The sequence below is a fragment of the Fusarium falciforme genome, chromosome 6, assembly GCF_026873545.1.
Source record: "Fusarium falciforme chromosome 6, complete sequence".
In the NCBI taxonomy this organism is placed as follows: Eukaryota; Fungi; Ascomycota; class Sordariomycetes; order Hypocreales; family Nectriaceae; genus Fusarium; species Fusarium falciforme.
The window spans coordinates 3656284-3671393 of record NC_070549.1 but is presented as its reverse complement, the minus strand read 5'-3'; the positions used below and the strand labels follow the sequence as shown (position 1 = coordinate 3671393).

The 15110-nt window shown below is 51.4% G+C and overlaps 7 protein-coding genes across 7 annotated transcripts; 4 read left to right on the top strand and 3 right to left on the bottom strand.

Annotated features, from left to right (window-relative positions):
* Window positions 1-232: 232 nt before the first annotated feature.
* Window positions 233-1969, bottom strand: NCS54_00871000 (Hypothetical protein; the record flags this gene model as incomplete). Its single annotated transcript, XM_053154085.1, has 1 exon — window positions 233-1969. The coding sequence occupies one exon, from the start codon at window positions 1967-1969 to the stop codon at window positions 233-235; it is 1737 nt and encodes a 578-aa protein (XP_053010060.1).
* Window positions 1970-2673: 704 nt separating this feature from the next.
* Window positions 2674-4682, top strand: NCS54_00870900 (Hypothetical protein; the record flags this gene model as incomplete). Its single annotated transcript, XM_053154084.1, has 6 exons — window positions 2674-2954; window positions 3016-3026; window positions 3076-3835; window positions 3891-4037; window positions 4104-4317; window positions 4395-4682. The coding sequence occupies 6 exons, from the start codon at window positions 2674-2676 to the stop codon at window positions 4680-4682; spliced, it is 1701 nt and encodes a 566-aa protein (XP_053010059.1).
* A 695-nt stretch (window positions 4683-5377) lies between these two features.
* Window positions 5378-5797, top strand: NCS54_00870800 (Hypothetical protein; the record flags this gene model as incomplete). The annotated part of the gene is made up of 2 exons (XM_053154083.1): window positions 5378-5423; window positions 5526-5797. The coding sequence occupies 2 exons, from the start codon at window positions 5378-5380 to the stop codon at window positions 5795-5797; spliced, it is 318 nt and encodes a 105-aa protein (XP_053010058.1).
* Window positions 5798-6898: 1101 nt separating this feature from the next.
* Window positions 6899-8620, top strand: NCS54_00870700 (MFS domain-containing protein; the record flags this gene model as incomplete). The annotated part of the gene is made up of 3 exons (XM_053154082.1): window positions 6899-7904; window positions 7961-8239; window positions 8286-8620. 3 exons carry the CDS (start codon window positions 6899-6901, stop codon window positions 8618-8620), a joined length of 1620 nt encoding a protein of 539 aa, XP_053010057.1.
* A 518-nt stretch (window positions 8621-9138) lies between these two features.
* NCS54_00870600 (Hypothetical protein) lies at window positions 9139-10462 on the bottom strand (the record flags this gene model as incomplete). The annotated part of the gene is made up of 4 exons (XM_053154081.1): window positions 9139-9665; window positions 9729-10044; window positions 10098-10138; window positions 10189-10462. 4 exons carry the CDS (start codon window positions 10460-10462, stop codon window positions 9139-9141), a joined length of 1158 nt encoding a protein of 385 aa, XP_053010056.1.
* Window positions 10463-11003: 541 nt separating this feature from the next.
* Window positions 11004-12278, top strand: NCS54_00870500 (Hypothetical protein; the record flags this gene model as incomplete). Its single annotated transcript, XM_053154080.1, has 6 exons — window positions 11004-11064; window positions 11112-11223; window positions 11286-11451; window positions 11517-11546; window positions 11608-11905; window positions 11989-12278. The coding sequence occupies 6 exons, from the start codon at window positions 11004-11006 to the stop codon at window positions 12276-12278; spliced, it is 957 nt and encodes a 318-aa protein (XP_053010055.1).
* Window positions 12279-12869: 591 nt separating this feature from the next.
* NCS54_00870400 (Hypothetical protein) lies at window positions 12870-14903 on the bottom strand (the record flags this gene model as incomplete). The annotated part of the gene is made up of 3 exons (XM_053154079.1): window positions 12870-14091; window positions 14143-14551; window positions 14603-14903. The coding sequence occupies 3 exons, from the start codon at window positions 14901-14903 to the stop codon at window positions 12870-12872; spliced, it is 1932 nt and encodes a 643-aa protein (XP_053010054.1).
* Window positions 14904-15110: the final 207 nt, after the last annotated feature.

The window sequence follows — 15110 nt, the reverse complement described above, 5'->3', positions numbered from 1 at the left end:
CAGGTTTGATGATGACAAAGACTGTCTGGGAAGGGCTTCTTTTTGCAACCATGATACCTAAGTTGTCAAATCTACTCCCAGGAGAATTTAAGGAAAGATAAGAGTTCAGTGTGACTCATGGTTAATAAATCATCAAACTCTCTTTTTTTTTTTAAGGATCTAAATCTAAACTCTGGTCATGAACGCCATATCTACATATTTCCAGGTACTAACTAACTAGGACATTCCTTTCTCACACAAGGCCCATTTGCAGTAGCCGGTTCCCAAACGCAACTAGATAATAGTCCCCATATACCAATCCATGGTTGGAATACCGCCTCTTAGAGTACTGATTGTTATTAGCCGTGCCATATTTCAAGATGCCGTCAAATGTCCGGAGGGTCTCGTCTTCCACCTCGATGGCATTGACGGATCCCTTGACCAAACGCGCCTTCTCGGGTGCCTGTGCAAAGCCTAGCAACTCCCTGACGATATCAATAGCCGCTCGGCGGTACCGCCCGGCGAGGTCGTCCTGGCCCAGTGACGCCATCGCCTGAGAGAGCACTAACAACCCGTTGGCAGCGATGGAACCGGCCGAAGAGTCGCGAAGGGGACTCTCGCTGTCGTCAATGGGCGCGTCAAAGTCCCAAAGTGGCACGTAGCGACTGTCTACGGGTAGACATTCGGGGGCCGTCTCTAACCGGTATAGGAAGTACTCGGCGAGACCGCATGCTGCTCGTAAGAATATCCTATCCTTGGTTGATATGAACGTCTGTGCATAGCCTAGGATGGCCCATGCCTGGCCTCGTGCCCATGTAGACTCGTTGTCGTAGCCTTGGTGCGTGAGGCGAGCCTTTAGTTCGCCGGTTCGAGGGTCGATGTTGGCGACGTGACAGGTAGAGTACCATGGCCCGGTGTAGCATCTCTTAGACAAAGGAACAGGCTTCTCTTCGCGAAGATGCGACCGGAGCAGAACGTATGCATGCGAAGTGGCTATATCGTAGAGTTCCTGCCCGTCAGGACAGTGTTCAGCAGCATAATAGAGCAGATCCAGATTGCATAGGCTATCAATGATGATGATCATATTCTCTGTGTGGTCGCGGATCTCAAGATTTTTCTTTAGCAGCAAGTCCCAACTACGGATCGCCCCCGCGGTAGGGACGTATCTCGTGGCTAGGCTCCGTGCAGCCCGGATAATGGAGCTGAGACTCTGGACATTCCCGTTGATCTCCCAGTCCAGCCTCAAGGACGGCATGACGATAAACCCGATGTCATGGGTGTCGGTACGGCTAGCCATGCAGTGGAGTGGCCTAGTCCAGGTGTCACAGAGGGTTTGGAGTTGCAGCCGGATTGTCTCGATACTGATGTTATCCGCCTTTGATGCGCCCTCGTTGGAGATGCAGATCTTGCGAGGAAACCTGATAGTGCGCTCGAGCAGTAGGAATAGCGTGCCTGGGAAGAAGCCGCAGGTCCAAAATTCGGCCTCGCGTAGCGTGTAGTTGCCGGAATCTTCTCCCTCCTGCGGCACGTACTCGGGGAAGTAGTCCGGGAAGCGCTTTTCCCCGATTAGAGACTTCGTCGCCGTCCGGTAGACCTTGGCAAGGATATTCTCGTCATAGAGACCGGCAAGCTCATCGCCGATGCTTGCGCCTCCGTTCAACGTAGGACCGTCCTGGATTGGTCCATCTGGTTCCGTTGGAGAGCTGATCGGAGTAGAATTCCCTACCAAGGAGTCCTCGTCGCTGGCTGGTTGCGTTTGCGGGGATTGGATCAGGGGAGATTGCTCTCCAGGAGGCTTCTCATGTGGAAGCTGGGGAAGCTGTGGTGTCTCAGGCTGTAAAATGGGGGGCGCTTGAGATGAGAAGGGAATAGGATCCTCGAATGATTCTTGATGATGGACAATAGCGACTGGTTGAGCCGGCTCTTGTTGCAGCGCAACCTCTGGCAACGGAGGCTCCTGGGCAACACCGTTACTCTCCCCTTCGGACATCTTGCTGTCCTTGATGACTTCCGCAGAGATTGAGCTTGTAAGAAAATATTACAGTTAGAAAGGAGATAGCTATAATAGCTTTGGGGGAAGATATTTGGGGCTTGCCAAGTCAACAAAGCCGGCGAAATAAAGGAGCACGCGGAAGTTGGGGGGCCGGCTACTTGATGCTTCATGTCCAGTGGCTCTTATTCAAAGCAAGAGCAATTGGGCTTCCCTATCGAGTCTCCCCGCCCCCTATGCCCCCACTCCTCCGGAATCGACATGCTCCGGGGTCCGGCGCCATTGCTCCGCCATCCATGGTCCAACCGCCGACGCCAAGCATCCTACGATGATTTCTCCGCGACAATTCCTCCGTGGCCATTACCCCGAGAAGCACCCCCCCACAGTTCAGGGTAGTATTCGCATTTCTGGGACGGTGGTCCAGCTCTGCACCGGGAAAGGCAAGGGTTGGACTCTGCGGGGAAGCCGGGGAAGGTCGCCGTGTGACCGCCGTCGCTGCCCCATAACCCCGGACGACAACAGCGGGGCCCCGCAGGCGCGAGTAGAGGGGTCTTGGTGATGGGATATTAAAACTCCATCTAGTCCCACCACTGCCACAGATTCTTGGACGATCACCAGCATCCCGCAGCCCAGAACCCTGGGCCTCGTTTCTATCCAGTCCCCCTGTTCACCTCAGAACAAGAAAGTAACACGGCTCGTCAAAGATGGCGACTCAACCACACAAGGCCAACGATGACATCGCCATCCAGCCTGCCCCGGCGCCAGAGCAGGAGAACCACCAGCAGCCGCCTCCTCCGGCGGACGACGCGAATGTCGGCCCGAAGCAGGTGATCAAGAACGGCGTTGTGGTGAGCTCGGCCACAAAGCCTCCAAAGAGGGATCTCCGACTTGCCTGGCTCTACATCTTTGACTGGTACCCTAGCCACTACAGCAAGGAGGAGATTGCTCTTGTCAAGAAGCAGGATCGCATCATTCTTCCCCTCATGTAAGTCTACATCGTGCACGCCAGCCTGCTACACGTGAACTCACCATGCTAACCGTGGTAGTTGCTTGCTATGTAGGCTTTCCCAACAATATTCTCAACCTCACAATCTAACCAGCTCCAGTCTTCATTAAGTGGCTTGACCAATCCAACATCACTAATGCTTACAACTCGGGCATGAAGGAGGACCTCAACATCCGGGGAATCCAGTACAACCTGTTCAGCACCTTCTACAACATCGGCTACCTTATCCTCGAAATCCCCTCCATGATGATCATCTCCCGTCCTAAGCTAGCACGATGGTACCTCCCTATCTGCGAGACACTCTGGTCTATCGTCACCTTCATCCAATCCCGCAACAACAGCGTCGAGATGATTTATGGCATGCGGTTCCTCATGGGTCTTTTCGAGACGCCCGCCGCCACTGGCTCGCTCTACCTTCTCGCGTCGTGGTATCGCTCAGACGAGGTGTTTAAGCGCGCAGGTGTCTGGTATGTGTCTAGCAACATCGGTGCCGCGTTTGCTGGATACATGCAAGCTGCTGCGCATGCCGGACTTGACGGAAAGCTTGGAATGCAAGGATGGTCGGTACCCATTCCCTTTCTGCTCATGCGTACCAATCTAATGTTTCCCCCTTCTCGTAGGCGCTGGGTCTTCATCGTGGATGGAGTCATCAGTCTCCCCATTGCCATCGCTGGCTTCTTCCTCTTCCCTGGTCTGCCTACTAGCCCTCGCATCTGGTGGCTCAAGGAGGAGGAGCAGAAGCTCGCCCAAGCACGCATGCAGGACGACGGTGTCAGGAAGAGTTCCAAGATTGGTAAGCGCATGCTCAAGCGTGTCTTCACTCACTGGCACTTCTACTTCGCTGTGATTACCTACGTCTGGTAAGTTGCTATCCATGCGTCATGGAGATGCACTGCTAATCACATTGACTGGCAGCTACCAGCTCACGACCTGGGTTGCTGGTCAGATGGGTATTTGGGTCAAGTCTACTGGTCAATACTCGATCGAGTTGATTAACATCCTGCCCACCGGCACCCAACTTATGGCCATTGTTGTTGGAATTCTTGTTCCACAGTTCGTCATGTGAGTCCCAGTTCAACTTCCCTGTGCTGGGTTCTGGGAGACAGTGCTAACCCCCGACTCCTGCAGGGTGTACCCCATTTGGATGCCGGTCCTATTCACCGGCACCGTCCTCATCTTTTCAAATATCTGCCTCCGGATCTGGTATATTCCCGTCGGTATGAAGTTCGCTGCCTGGTTTCTTATGGGTTTCAATTCTTGCGTCACCCCGATGCTCTTCCCTTTCGTCCATCTTATCATGAAGGACGATAATGAAGCCAAGAGTTTTACGACTGGCGCCATGGTGAGTCGCCCTCTTTGCTTTACACCTCTGGGGGGCGTGAGAACCCGTACGCTAACCATCTGACTATTTTTCGATAGATGACTGTCGGCTGGTCCTTCTTCACATGGTACAACGTCGTCGTGTTCCCTGTCACTGAGGGGCCCCAGTGGACGAGGGGTTTTACTGCTAGCATCTGTCTCTGTGTCATCTGGGTCTCCTTGTTTCTGACTGGCTACGTGCTGTGGCAGCGTGATATCAAGAGGGGCCTGTACAAGCATGCCATCGAAGAGGAGGAGAACGAGGAGATTCTCAATGAGAAGGTCGAACAGGTTCAGGCAGAATCCACCCATCTTGAAGAGAAGGAGAAGGACAAGGAGCTAAGATAAGAGGTTTAATCGCTGGTTACCGGAAGATTGCCTTGATCCTGGCTTGCAATAAGTGGATAGTTAATCAGTGGTGCCTTTCAGGTCTGGATTAGCAGGAATATATAGCTATAGCCGCGGGCCTTAGTAAAATCTTTCTTTTTTTTTAAAAAAAAGATTAGCCTCAAGAAGTACTGACACTGTGGTTATGGCAAGGCAGTTCTTGTGGTATGATTCCAATGTGAGGGGCCATTACTTTGCTTTCGATGTCCCTGAAGACGAGAACATGAATCTTGAAGTGCTAGGCCTCGAATGCCTCAATCTACTCCTTTCCCCTAATGAGAACTAATTGATCAACTCCAAGCTGCCATTCGAGTCCCTCCTTCTAAAAATCTTGCCCAGTGCCACTCCCAGTCCTCGCTTTCTGTCAAATGAGAGGCTTATGCGCAAGCCGCCAGGCCGTGGCCAATCACAAACGTCGATTTAGTTCGCGCTGACACCGACATATCGGAGAGATATCGGAAGCCCTTTGTGAGATGTCATCGGTAAGAGGTTATCCCGCCGGGTGATTGAAAGGCACCGCACACATGTGGAAAGTTTCCGGCCTCTCATTAATATAGACCATGAAATCTATCTTTCTCTCTTGCTATGTGCATTCTCTAAGACAGTTCTGAAAACAAAGTCGGAATCTTTCCAGTCACTTCTACAAACCCCACAAAATGGCGACCTTGCTCACGCTTCTCTACCCACTCCCGGCCGCTGGCGGTACGTCTGACATTCCCTAGTCACCAAGAAGCTAAGTGCTTTTGGGACTTTCCAACCTTCACCAACATATGCACAAGGAGAGTTTGACTGAGTAGTCTCTAGCTACCGCATTTGACGTCGACTACTACCTCAACAAACACATACCACTTGCCCGAGATGCATGGTCCAAGTACGGCTTAACAAAATGGTCGGTCGTCAAGCTGAGCCCCGACACCGGCTATGCGCTACAGACCGTCATGGCTTGGGATAGCCCGCAGAGTCTCGGCAAGGCAATGCAGGAGGCAGGCGCCGAGGTCATGGGCGATCTTAAAAACTTTAGCACCGAGAAGCCAGTGGTTATCCAGGGAGTAATTGCTGCTGGAAATATGGACTGAAGAATCCAGTTCCACGGAACAGGAGTATGGCATTTCAAGGAGAGGTTAACAGGTCAAAGGCGAATAAGACATTCATTCAATGTGTTCCGATGACCTAGTAGCTCAGTCATAGACGTTATATTATAATTGTTTTCTGGAGTCGAGTCTACGGGGGCGCCAACAGCTGTCTCATTAAACAGTCCCTTTCTCCAACCATATGACAAGCGATATGCCAACCAAGCTGTGATGAAGGGATTCCACATCTGTAGTTCTGAACCGAATGAGCTAGAGCGAAATATGAAGGTCAAGGGCCCTCAAAAAGACTCAGATGGTTAATAGAATGTCGATCGTTACCGGACAGCTCTCCCAGAAATTACATTCTGAGGGTGAGATCATCGATCGTCTCATGATTCATGGCACACTGCTAGCCCAGATCTTAAGAAAGGTTCTTTGTGTCAAGGGAATTACCAATGATCCCAGAAGACACATAGTGGAGCGGGCTCCCAAGGTGGTCCTTCGTCAGGCTGAGTGACAGGCCATGTTCAACTTGCAGACCGGCCGACCGGCGACTCTAAAGCAGGATCAGGCCGACGGACCAGAGCCGATTGTCGGATTGGGTGATCCGGGCTGGTCTGAGTTGGGGTGCTTTCTAGGGCTGCCATTGGCCCATTGGCCAGCTCGAGCAAGCGAGGGCGGATGGCCTCTGGTCCATGGTTCTGCGCCAATGCAGGCGCACGTCACAGGAGAGCTAACCAGTTCGTCAGGGGAGTACCTACATTATGTCCGACGCTCTGACTTGTCATAAGGCCGATCTGTTAGCGGATCCGATTGTTTATGTCCGACCTGGCGCCTCTGTACGACGTACTCCAATTTCCCCAGTCTTGCCGAACAACCCCATGGGGGACTAATTAGTCAAACAACAAGATTCGACAGCATTCCCCGTGGGGGGGCCATACTCACGCGATTTATCAATCTGGGTGCGTAGATAAGTCTGGCTGAAACCCCCTATCATCTACTTGCTTTTCTTGCCATCATTCTCATTGAACTCCATCAAGGACTCTTACTCGAAAGCACTTCTATTGCCGTCCTCATATCTTTCAAGTCTGTTTGGCAGTGGTCACCATGTCGGATGACAAGAGTCTCAACCAAGCTGGCATTGGTGACAGCAATGGCAAAACAACCACGTCCGATACTCCCGAACACGTCGAAGATGGCTTCTCCAACGCCCAAATCAGCTATGACAACAACGGAATAGCTGGGATCATTCGATCTCCCTACGTTTTTGGCGCTGCCCTTCTCGCCTCCTTCGGTGGCTTCTCCTTTGGGTACGATCAGGGGGTCATCTCCATTATCCTCACAATGCCTCAATTCCAACAAACCTTCCCCGAAATCGCCCCAGGTCACTCTCGATACGGCTTCAACACTGGTTTTATGACGGGGATGTTGGAATTCGGGGCATTCGTTGGCTGTCTGTTCTTCCCTATTCTTGCCGATCGATACTCCCGCAAACTGGGTCTTGCTGTAGCTACAGCATTCTTCTGCGTCGGTGCTATCATCCAGACGGCTGCAAACAACTATGGCACCCTTGTGGCCGGACGTACTATTGGTGGCGTTGGCGTTGGCACACTCGCCATGGGAGCACCTTTGTATATCTCTGAGATTGCACCTCCCAACCTGAGAGGCTCTCTCCTTGTACTCGAAGCCATCTCGATCGTCATTGGGGCTATCATTGCCTATTGGATTACATACGGCAGCCGTGATATTTCAGGCGACTGGGCTTTCAGATTGCCTTTCCTTCTGCAGATGGCCCCAGCGCTCGCGGTTGGCATTGGCATTCAGTTCTTCCCCTTTTCTCCGAGATGGCTGGCCATGCGCCACCGCAACCAGGACGCCTTGGATTCCCTTTCCAAGCTTCGTCGTCTCCCTGGAACCGATGCTCGTATTCAACAAGAATGGAAGGGTATTATCCGCGAGGTTGAAATACAGGAACTCCTGCTGGAGCGTGAGCATGGTGCCGGGACTAACCCTGTCTTGCTCGAGTTCCAGCAGTGGGGTGATCTCTTCAAGCCCAAGTACATTCGACGCACGACTGTTGCGCTTGCGATTCCGTTCTTCCAACAGTTTTCTGGTAATTATGAACAGCCCTAGAGTTTCATTTTTGTCCTTTGGCTAACTTATGCATAGGTATCAACGCTTTTGTATACTACGCACCCATCTTCTTCGCTGCGCTCGGGCAGGATTACGAAATGTCTCTCATCCTGAGCGGTATGGTCAATATTTGTCAATTTGTGGCGGGTATTCCTACTTTTCTGTTCCTTGACAAGGTTGGCCGTCGCAAGCTTGCCATCTTTGGAGGCATCGCGATGGGTATCCCGCACATCATCATGGCCGGCATCGTCAACAAGTACAACAACAAGTGGGTCGACCACCCGGGCATGGGCTGGTTTGGCGTAGCTCTCATCTGTACGTACATCCCACATATTGTTTTTACTCTTTACTGATCATCTAGATATCTACGTTCTCGCTTACGCTTCGTCTTATGGACCTCTGGCGTGGACTCTGCCTGCAGAAGTTTTCCCTAGCTCCAAGCGAGCAAAGGGTGTCGGAGCTGCCACTGCCATGGTGTGGCTTGCAAATTTCATCATCGGCGTGGTCGTCCCCGAGATGCAGATCAAGCTTGGTTGGGGTACTTACCTTTTCTTTGGCTGCTTTTGTTTTGCGGCTTCTGTCTTTTCTTTCTTCCTCGTTCCCGAGACTGCGGGCAAGAGTCTGGAGCAGATTGCGGGTGCTTTTGGCGATAGACTCGAAGATGAGGAAGGTGAGCTAGAATCGCGGGCTCACTGAGTTGTTGATGTACGGAGGACCTTTTCGGGGTGTGCTCATTGCAACGTGCAAATAAGACAAGTGCCTCAGCTGGCCAAGTGAGAAGGATGCCAAACCCTTTTGTACTAGTAGTGTAGCTAGCTTGAATATTCCAACCCTAGATGTGTTTTCTGTCGAGAAAACTGTCCCCAGGCGGCCATATGGAAGATGTGGCGTGAGTAATCAATAGTCGCTGGGCATGGTTCGAATGGCGAGGAGTTGAATCCTATTAGCCATTCTTCAGTCATGCGGCCATTCAACATCTTTATTCCCTCCTAAGAAACGTCTTGCGTGCACAATACCAGCATCAAGGCCAATACAACCAGGTGTCGGGGGTGCTCGGCCGGCCATTCGGAGTTAGTCAAGTCCAGCAGGCATTTTGTCACTTGGCGCAATCCTACAAAACAGAGGGCAAAGGAGGATTGACTTGAAACCGCGATAATCAGGCAAACTGAGGTAGATGTAGATCATTTATGTTCCAATAATGGTTTCATGAAATCTTAAAGCCAGACTACGTGCTTGATACCGCTGCCTAGCCCCTCCCTCAGACTGGCTGTAAGAGTCCATACATCGCCTTGTGAGCCTCCGATACGGTACATCTCAATTCCACCTCCCTCTTGTCCCGCTACTACAACGTAGTTCCCATCATCACTAAGCCGGAACCCGCGAATCGTATCGAGATTGGTCCGTACGTGTTTGGTCTCTTGGACTCTTTTGCCATCGTCCGAGAGAAGAATTATGGCAATCGTATCACCTTGCGGCAGTTCTATGGGGACGTTTTTCAGATGCGGTTCGCGCTTCGCGATATGTCTTTCCCACCTGTTGCTTGCATACAAGACATTTGGGATCTTGGGATGGTGAGAGAGTTCGGCGGAGTCCATCATGAACTGATGATCGCTGTGAACAGTCGGCGGGATGATGTTAACTGAAAAACCGTCGATAGGCTGGACGTCGTTGGCAGGGCAGGTCGACAAATCGAAGGCGACTACGTTATGTGAGAGCTCGCCCAGGACATACATGATTTTCTCTATCAGACGTTAGTTGATTTTATCCTTTGGTAAGTCAAATAGAAGAGAATCTGTTGACGTACCATCAGGTGTGAAAACAGCGTGTCTAGCACCCGTTCCAGGAGGGCATTGGAGCCAGCCGCATACTTCCAGTTCCAGGTTGTTCCGAGACAAAATCCATACGCGATCAGCACCTAGATCAGGTGCATACAGCAGTCCTCTCTTGTCTTCAAGCACTTGATGTAAATGGCATTGCTGTTGGCGACCTTTGTTCGGGCCGTGCCCAGCCGCTTTGTAGGGAAAGTCGAGCAGGAGCTCCATGCGAGATCCATCCTTGAGGTTAAGTCCATCGCTTTCGGTGATGGATACGGGATAGAGAGCAGCAGACCCTCCAAGATACTATAGAGTATAAGCATGAAAGACAAAAGAAATGATCTCTAGTCATTACTCACAGTGCCTATCGCCAGGGCGGACTTGTCTTGCAGCGTAATAACTAAAGAATGAGCATGGCTGGCCGAACGCAACAGACTCAAGTTCACTTACTGTGTGCAGGTGCACCTAGAGTCGGTTGTTGACTCGTGATGCGACAAGTTTCTTTTGCATGGTCGACTTCGAAAGTAAACAAGAGACCAGAGTCTTCGCCTTCTGACAGCCCAACCAAACGATCAATGTTTCCATGTGAAGATACGGGCTCTGCCCAGGAAACATTGTACGGTGCTGGATAATTGGCGAGAACCTTCAACTCGTCCTTCTCAAAGTCAACGGCAACTGTGGTAAAGTTGGCCCTGTCACCCGAAAGCAGAAGCATGGGCTTCATGGTGAACAAAGCGGTTCGCTTCCAGAGAACGGGGCGAAGTGGCGTCTCTCGGAGTCTAGGGTAAGAAGTGGTCCTTGTCAAAGCTGAACTAACCGAAGCAGCAAAAGAGATGTGAAAGTGGCCTGGAGTCAGTCATATTCATGGCTCTTGTTGAAACCGGTTAAACTAGCTGAATGTCATGAACATCACACACCGTCCCCTACCGGACCAAACCAGTGTCTTAACCCACTCACCAAATGAGAATTCTGTCACCGAGGCAATGCTGCCCGCAGTACGGAGTACGAGGTACCCACATCGGACATAATTCTTGGGCCCCAGAAATCGGCCGACAAGGGAGCGGATGTCCGATCGGGTCCACCTGTTCACCCGGTGCATGCCCGATGACATATGTCCGACAATTGGGATTACCCATGTCGTTTTTACCTAAAACGACAACCTCTTTGACGAAACAACCAAAGTCGAGACTTCCACATCTTTCATATTGGCTCTTTTTCCAGCTTCGGTTGACCACGGCAGAGAAACAACAATCGCACCTAGTATAATGGCCCCTTCTACTCATTTCACGCTCAACACGGGCGCCAAGATTCCCGCTGTTGGTCTCGGTATGTGGTAGTTCACGCTTGTCTCAACAATGATGCACTTTCTTCAGCCCCTGACATTTCGCGTGCGTTGATAGGAACATGGCAATCGAAGCCTGGTGAGGTCCGTAAAGCTGTGGCTTACGCCCTCAAGGATGGGTACCGTCATATCGACGCAGCACTGTACGTTCGAATTTCCTCTAACGGCCAGGTCAATCCACTTCACTCAAGTTGACATGATACAGCATCTATGGTAACGAGAACGAAGTCGGCCAGGGCATCAAGGATAGTGGAGTGCCGCGCGAGGAGATCTTCCTTACCAGCAAGCTTTGGAACACGCACCAGCCCAACGTTGCTGAAGGACTACAAAAATCCCTTGATGCTCTGGGTGTGGACTACCTCGATCTCTACGTAAGTTTGATTGTTCCTGGAAACCGTCAGATTGTTCCAAACCAGGCTAACAACTTGCTCACAAGCTCATCCACTGGCCTGTTCGACTGGTCCCCGTAAGCACCTTATCTTCCGGTTTTCAAGCTACCTAGGCTCTAACTGTAACGACATCGATAGAACGAGACAAGCGACCTCCTCCCCGTGAACCCCGATGGCACTCGATCAGTTGATCGATCCTGGGACCAGAGCGAGACCTGGCGCCAAATGGAAGAAGTCTGCAAGTCCGGCAAGGTCAAGGCCATCGGTGTTGCCAACTGGTCCATCCCTTATCTTGAGGAGCTTCGCAAGACGTGGAAGGTTGTTCCAGCCGTGAACCAGGTTGAGCTACACCCCTTTCTCCCCCAGCATGAACTCCGAGAATATTGCGAGAAGCTGGGCATTCTTCTTGAGGCTTACTCTCCTCTTGGCTCCACTGGTGAGTCCCCTAATTTTGCGGCACAACTGATGACACGAGTGATTATACATTGTTGACCGAGACTAATGGACTGAACCTTGTAGGTGCACCTATCATGTCGGATGACGAAATCCAAAAGATCGCGGACAAGAACGGTGTATCAGCTGCCACAATTCTCATCAGCTACCATGTCAATAAGGGTGTTGTGGTTCTTCCCAAGTCGGTAACGGAGAAGCGCATCTCTTCTAACAAGGAGGTCATCTCACTGTCGGAGGAGGATTTGGCTGCACTCGACAACTTGGCCAGTAGAGGCAAGGCCAAGCGTATTAACACTCCTCTCTGGGGATTCGACCTGGGCTTCGCTGACTGGTATGGCCCTGTGAAGTCAGAATGAACGGGCGTGGAGGCGCAGCAATAGGAACATAAAAGGAGAATCGAATACCTATGCTTCGACTCATTTACCGTGCTTTTGTGAAATGCGATATCATCTGTAACTATAATTCAACATTGGCTTGAGCTTTTTGATATATGTGGCTTTCATTCACCCGTCTCGGGGGATATGCTGTTCTCATGCGGAGGCGGTTACGGTAGCTTTAATTATGAGCAAGATTAAACATCTGTTGGAAGGTATATCACGGAATTTAATCAATCCTAGCTGGCATTAAATGATAAATAGCTGCATAGAATATGGCTTGATTGTGCAGGGAACTGTATTTCTCTGACTGGGTTGCCTTGATCTGCCCATTGGGTATGCTATGAGGTAAAATTACTTGAACTGCATAGAATACGGCTACAATGCTATGACCGATGATCGCTCAAGAGGAGTCATCAGTGGTCAGGAGGATTTAAGGGTAGGGGACCAAACAAAGTTCACTTGAGACAAGGCAAGATAAGTGCAAGTTCGTAATCACAATGTGCTATCACTAGCGTCTTCTCATCATTATCGCTTTTGACTAGATACTCAGAACCTTGGAGCCAAACAGATCTATGCTGTATAAGGAGCTGGAGAGATGCCTTCCTTTAGAGCCTTCAACCGCATCGCAAGCAACTTGGAATGGAATCGAGTGTAGGGAAGGTAGCCAACAAAGATCCAGAGATTAGGCACACCGGTCTCCCTGTAGGCGGTTTTGAACTCGCCCTCATCGTCAATACCCCAGATAGGAGTGACTTGATCAGCAATCTTATCGCCCAGTGTGGAACGGACCGAGTCAATTGTGTTGGTGAAGCCAGTTGCAAAGACGACCAGGTCAAAGTCGCGCTCACGTCCGCCGCTCAGGACAACCTTGTTCTCAGTGAAGCGCTCGATGTATCCAGGCTCAACCTTGATGTTGCCGTTGACGATGTGCTCGCATGCGCCAGCATCGAAGTAGAAACCACCGTTTCGAGTCTGGCCCAGGGTGGAATTGCCAGTATTGCGTTGGCCACGCCATGTGCGCAAGCCACGAGCATGCAAAGCATCGAGCAGGGGACGGTCAAGGTCTTCAAGAATCTTTGCGTTGCGCCTAGAAAACTCCTCTCCTGGACCAGTGGGTGTGGCAAAGAACAGACGATCCTGCTCCTCTAGATCAGGGCGGTTTTGCTCAGCGTCAGGGCCGTAGTTGCCAATGATACGTGGGACAGAGTGAGTCAACGACATGATGTAAGTGGGGGACCGCTGAAGGAGAGTGACGTCGATACCCCGTCGAGCGCAATCATAGGCGGTGTCAAAGCCCGAAGAGGAGGTTCCAACGACGCAGACCTTCTTGCCGACGAAATCGCGAGAGCTGTCGTGGGCAGTCGAGTGTCGGATAGTGCCCTTGAAGTCAGACATGCCAGGGACATCAGGAAGCATGGGAGTTCCGCAGAGCGAGGTGGCCATGACGACCTGTTTGGGATGCAGTGTGCGAGCCTCTTTGCCCTCCTTGTCGATCACAACAGTCCAGTTGCCCTGTTCATCCTGTTCTGCCTTGGCGACTGATGACTTGGTCCAGACGTTGAGTTCCAGAGCCGAAGCATACCACTGCATATAGATGCCCTGCTTCTGGGAAGGGGTGTAGGTGGGCCAGTGCTTTGGGTAAGGGAAGTAGGGTAAGTCGTCAGCCCAGTGAGGAAAGTGAAGAGACAGGTATTCGTATCGCTTCTTCCAGACATCGCCAATCTCTTCGGCATGGTCAATAATGAGGTTCTTCATCCCCAGGGCGTTGAGTCGAGCTGCTAAAGCCAGTCCACTGAGCAAGCGTTAGTGATATAGAATGGGCTTGCGTCATGGGGGTACACACTTCTGACCACCTCCAATGATCAACACTTCAGGCTCGACGGAATCGACATCCTGAGCCCTCTGATTCTCCCAGCTGATGGCTCCAGTCATGTGTCCGTCAGCGGGAGGAATCTCGGGGAATTGCTTGAGCTTCTCCGCGACGGTGTGCAAGGTGTAGAGCTTCCAGCCATCCTTTGTCAGAACGGCGTTAGCAACAGCCGAAGCATTAACAACCTCGGTCTCGAAGGAGACGATAAACTGCAGCTGTGCGTAATCGGGGTACGGTCGGTCGATCTTGGGAGCAGGCGCAAGGAACTTGAAGTTGGTTGCGTTAGTTGTAGGGAAAAGGTCGGTGGCGGCCTTGAGGATGGCGGGCTTAAAGTTGAAGGTGCGATAATCCCAAGTGAAGGAAAGCTTGTCTCGCCAAACACCTACACAGCCAAGTTAACCAGTGATCAAGTTATTGCGGTCTCGCAACATACCATAGTCCAGGAACAATTCGGCAAAGCCTTGAGCATCACCCTTGGCCAGGACACTGGAAAGGCTGTCAACAATGCCTTGGGCTTCCTTCTGCGGATCGGCATCGGCGGGGATGTCGATGCCGAGGACATCGGTAGTGGGGAGCGCATGGTTGTACTTGAAGTCGTACATGTAATCATCGGCGACAGGGGGCTTGTCATTGACCTCAAGCTTGACCCCGGCAACGCCAACCTTGTCCTTGAGGTTGGCAATGTCGGTCTTGGTGTCAATGCCAGACTGGGGGGTGTTGATGTAGGGTGCCATGGCTGATGCTTTGCGAAAGAAGATGATGGTTCAGAGAATTCAAACTGGAGTGAGCATACCTATAATAAATCACAATCTTCTCTTGATGTTCAAATCCATTGGATTGCTTGATGGCCACTTGACATGCCCAAGTCTTGTCAAATCCGATGGCGTAGAGGTACCACCGGACATAATCGAATTAGGAAAAGCGCCCACAACTGGTGGCCA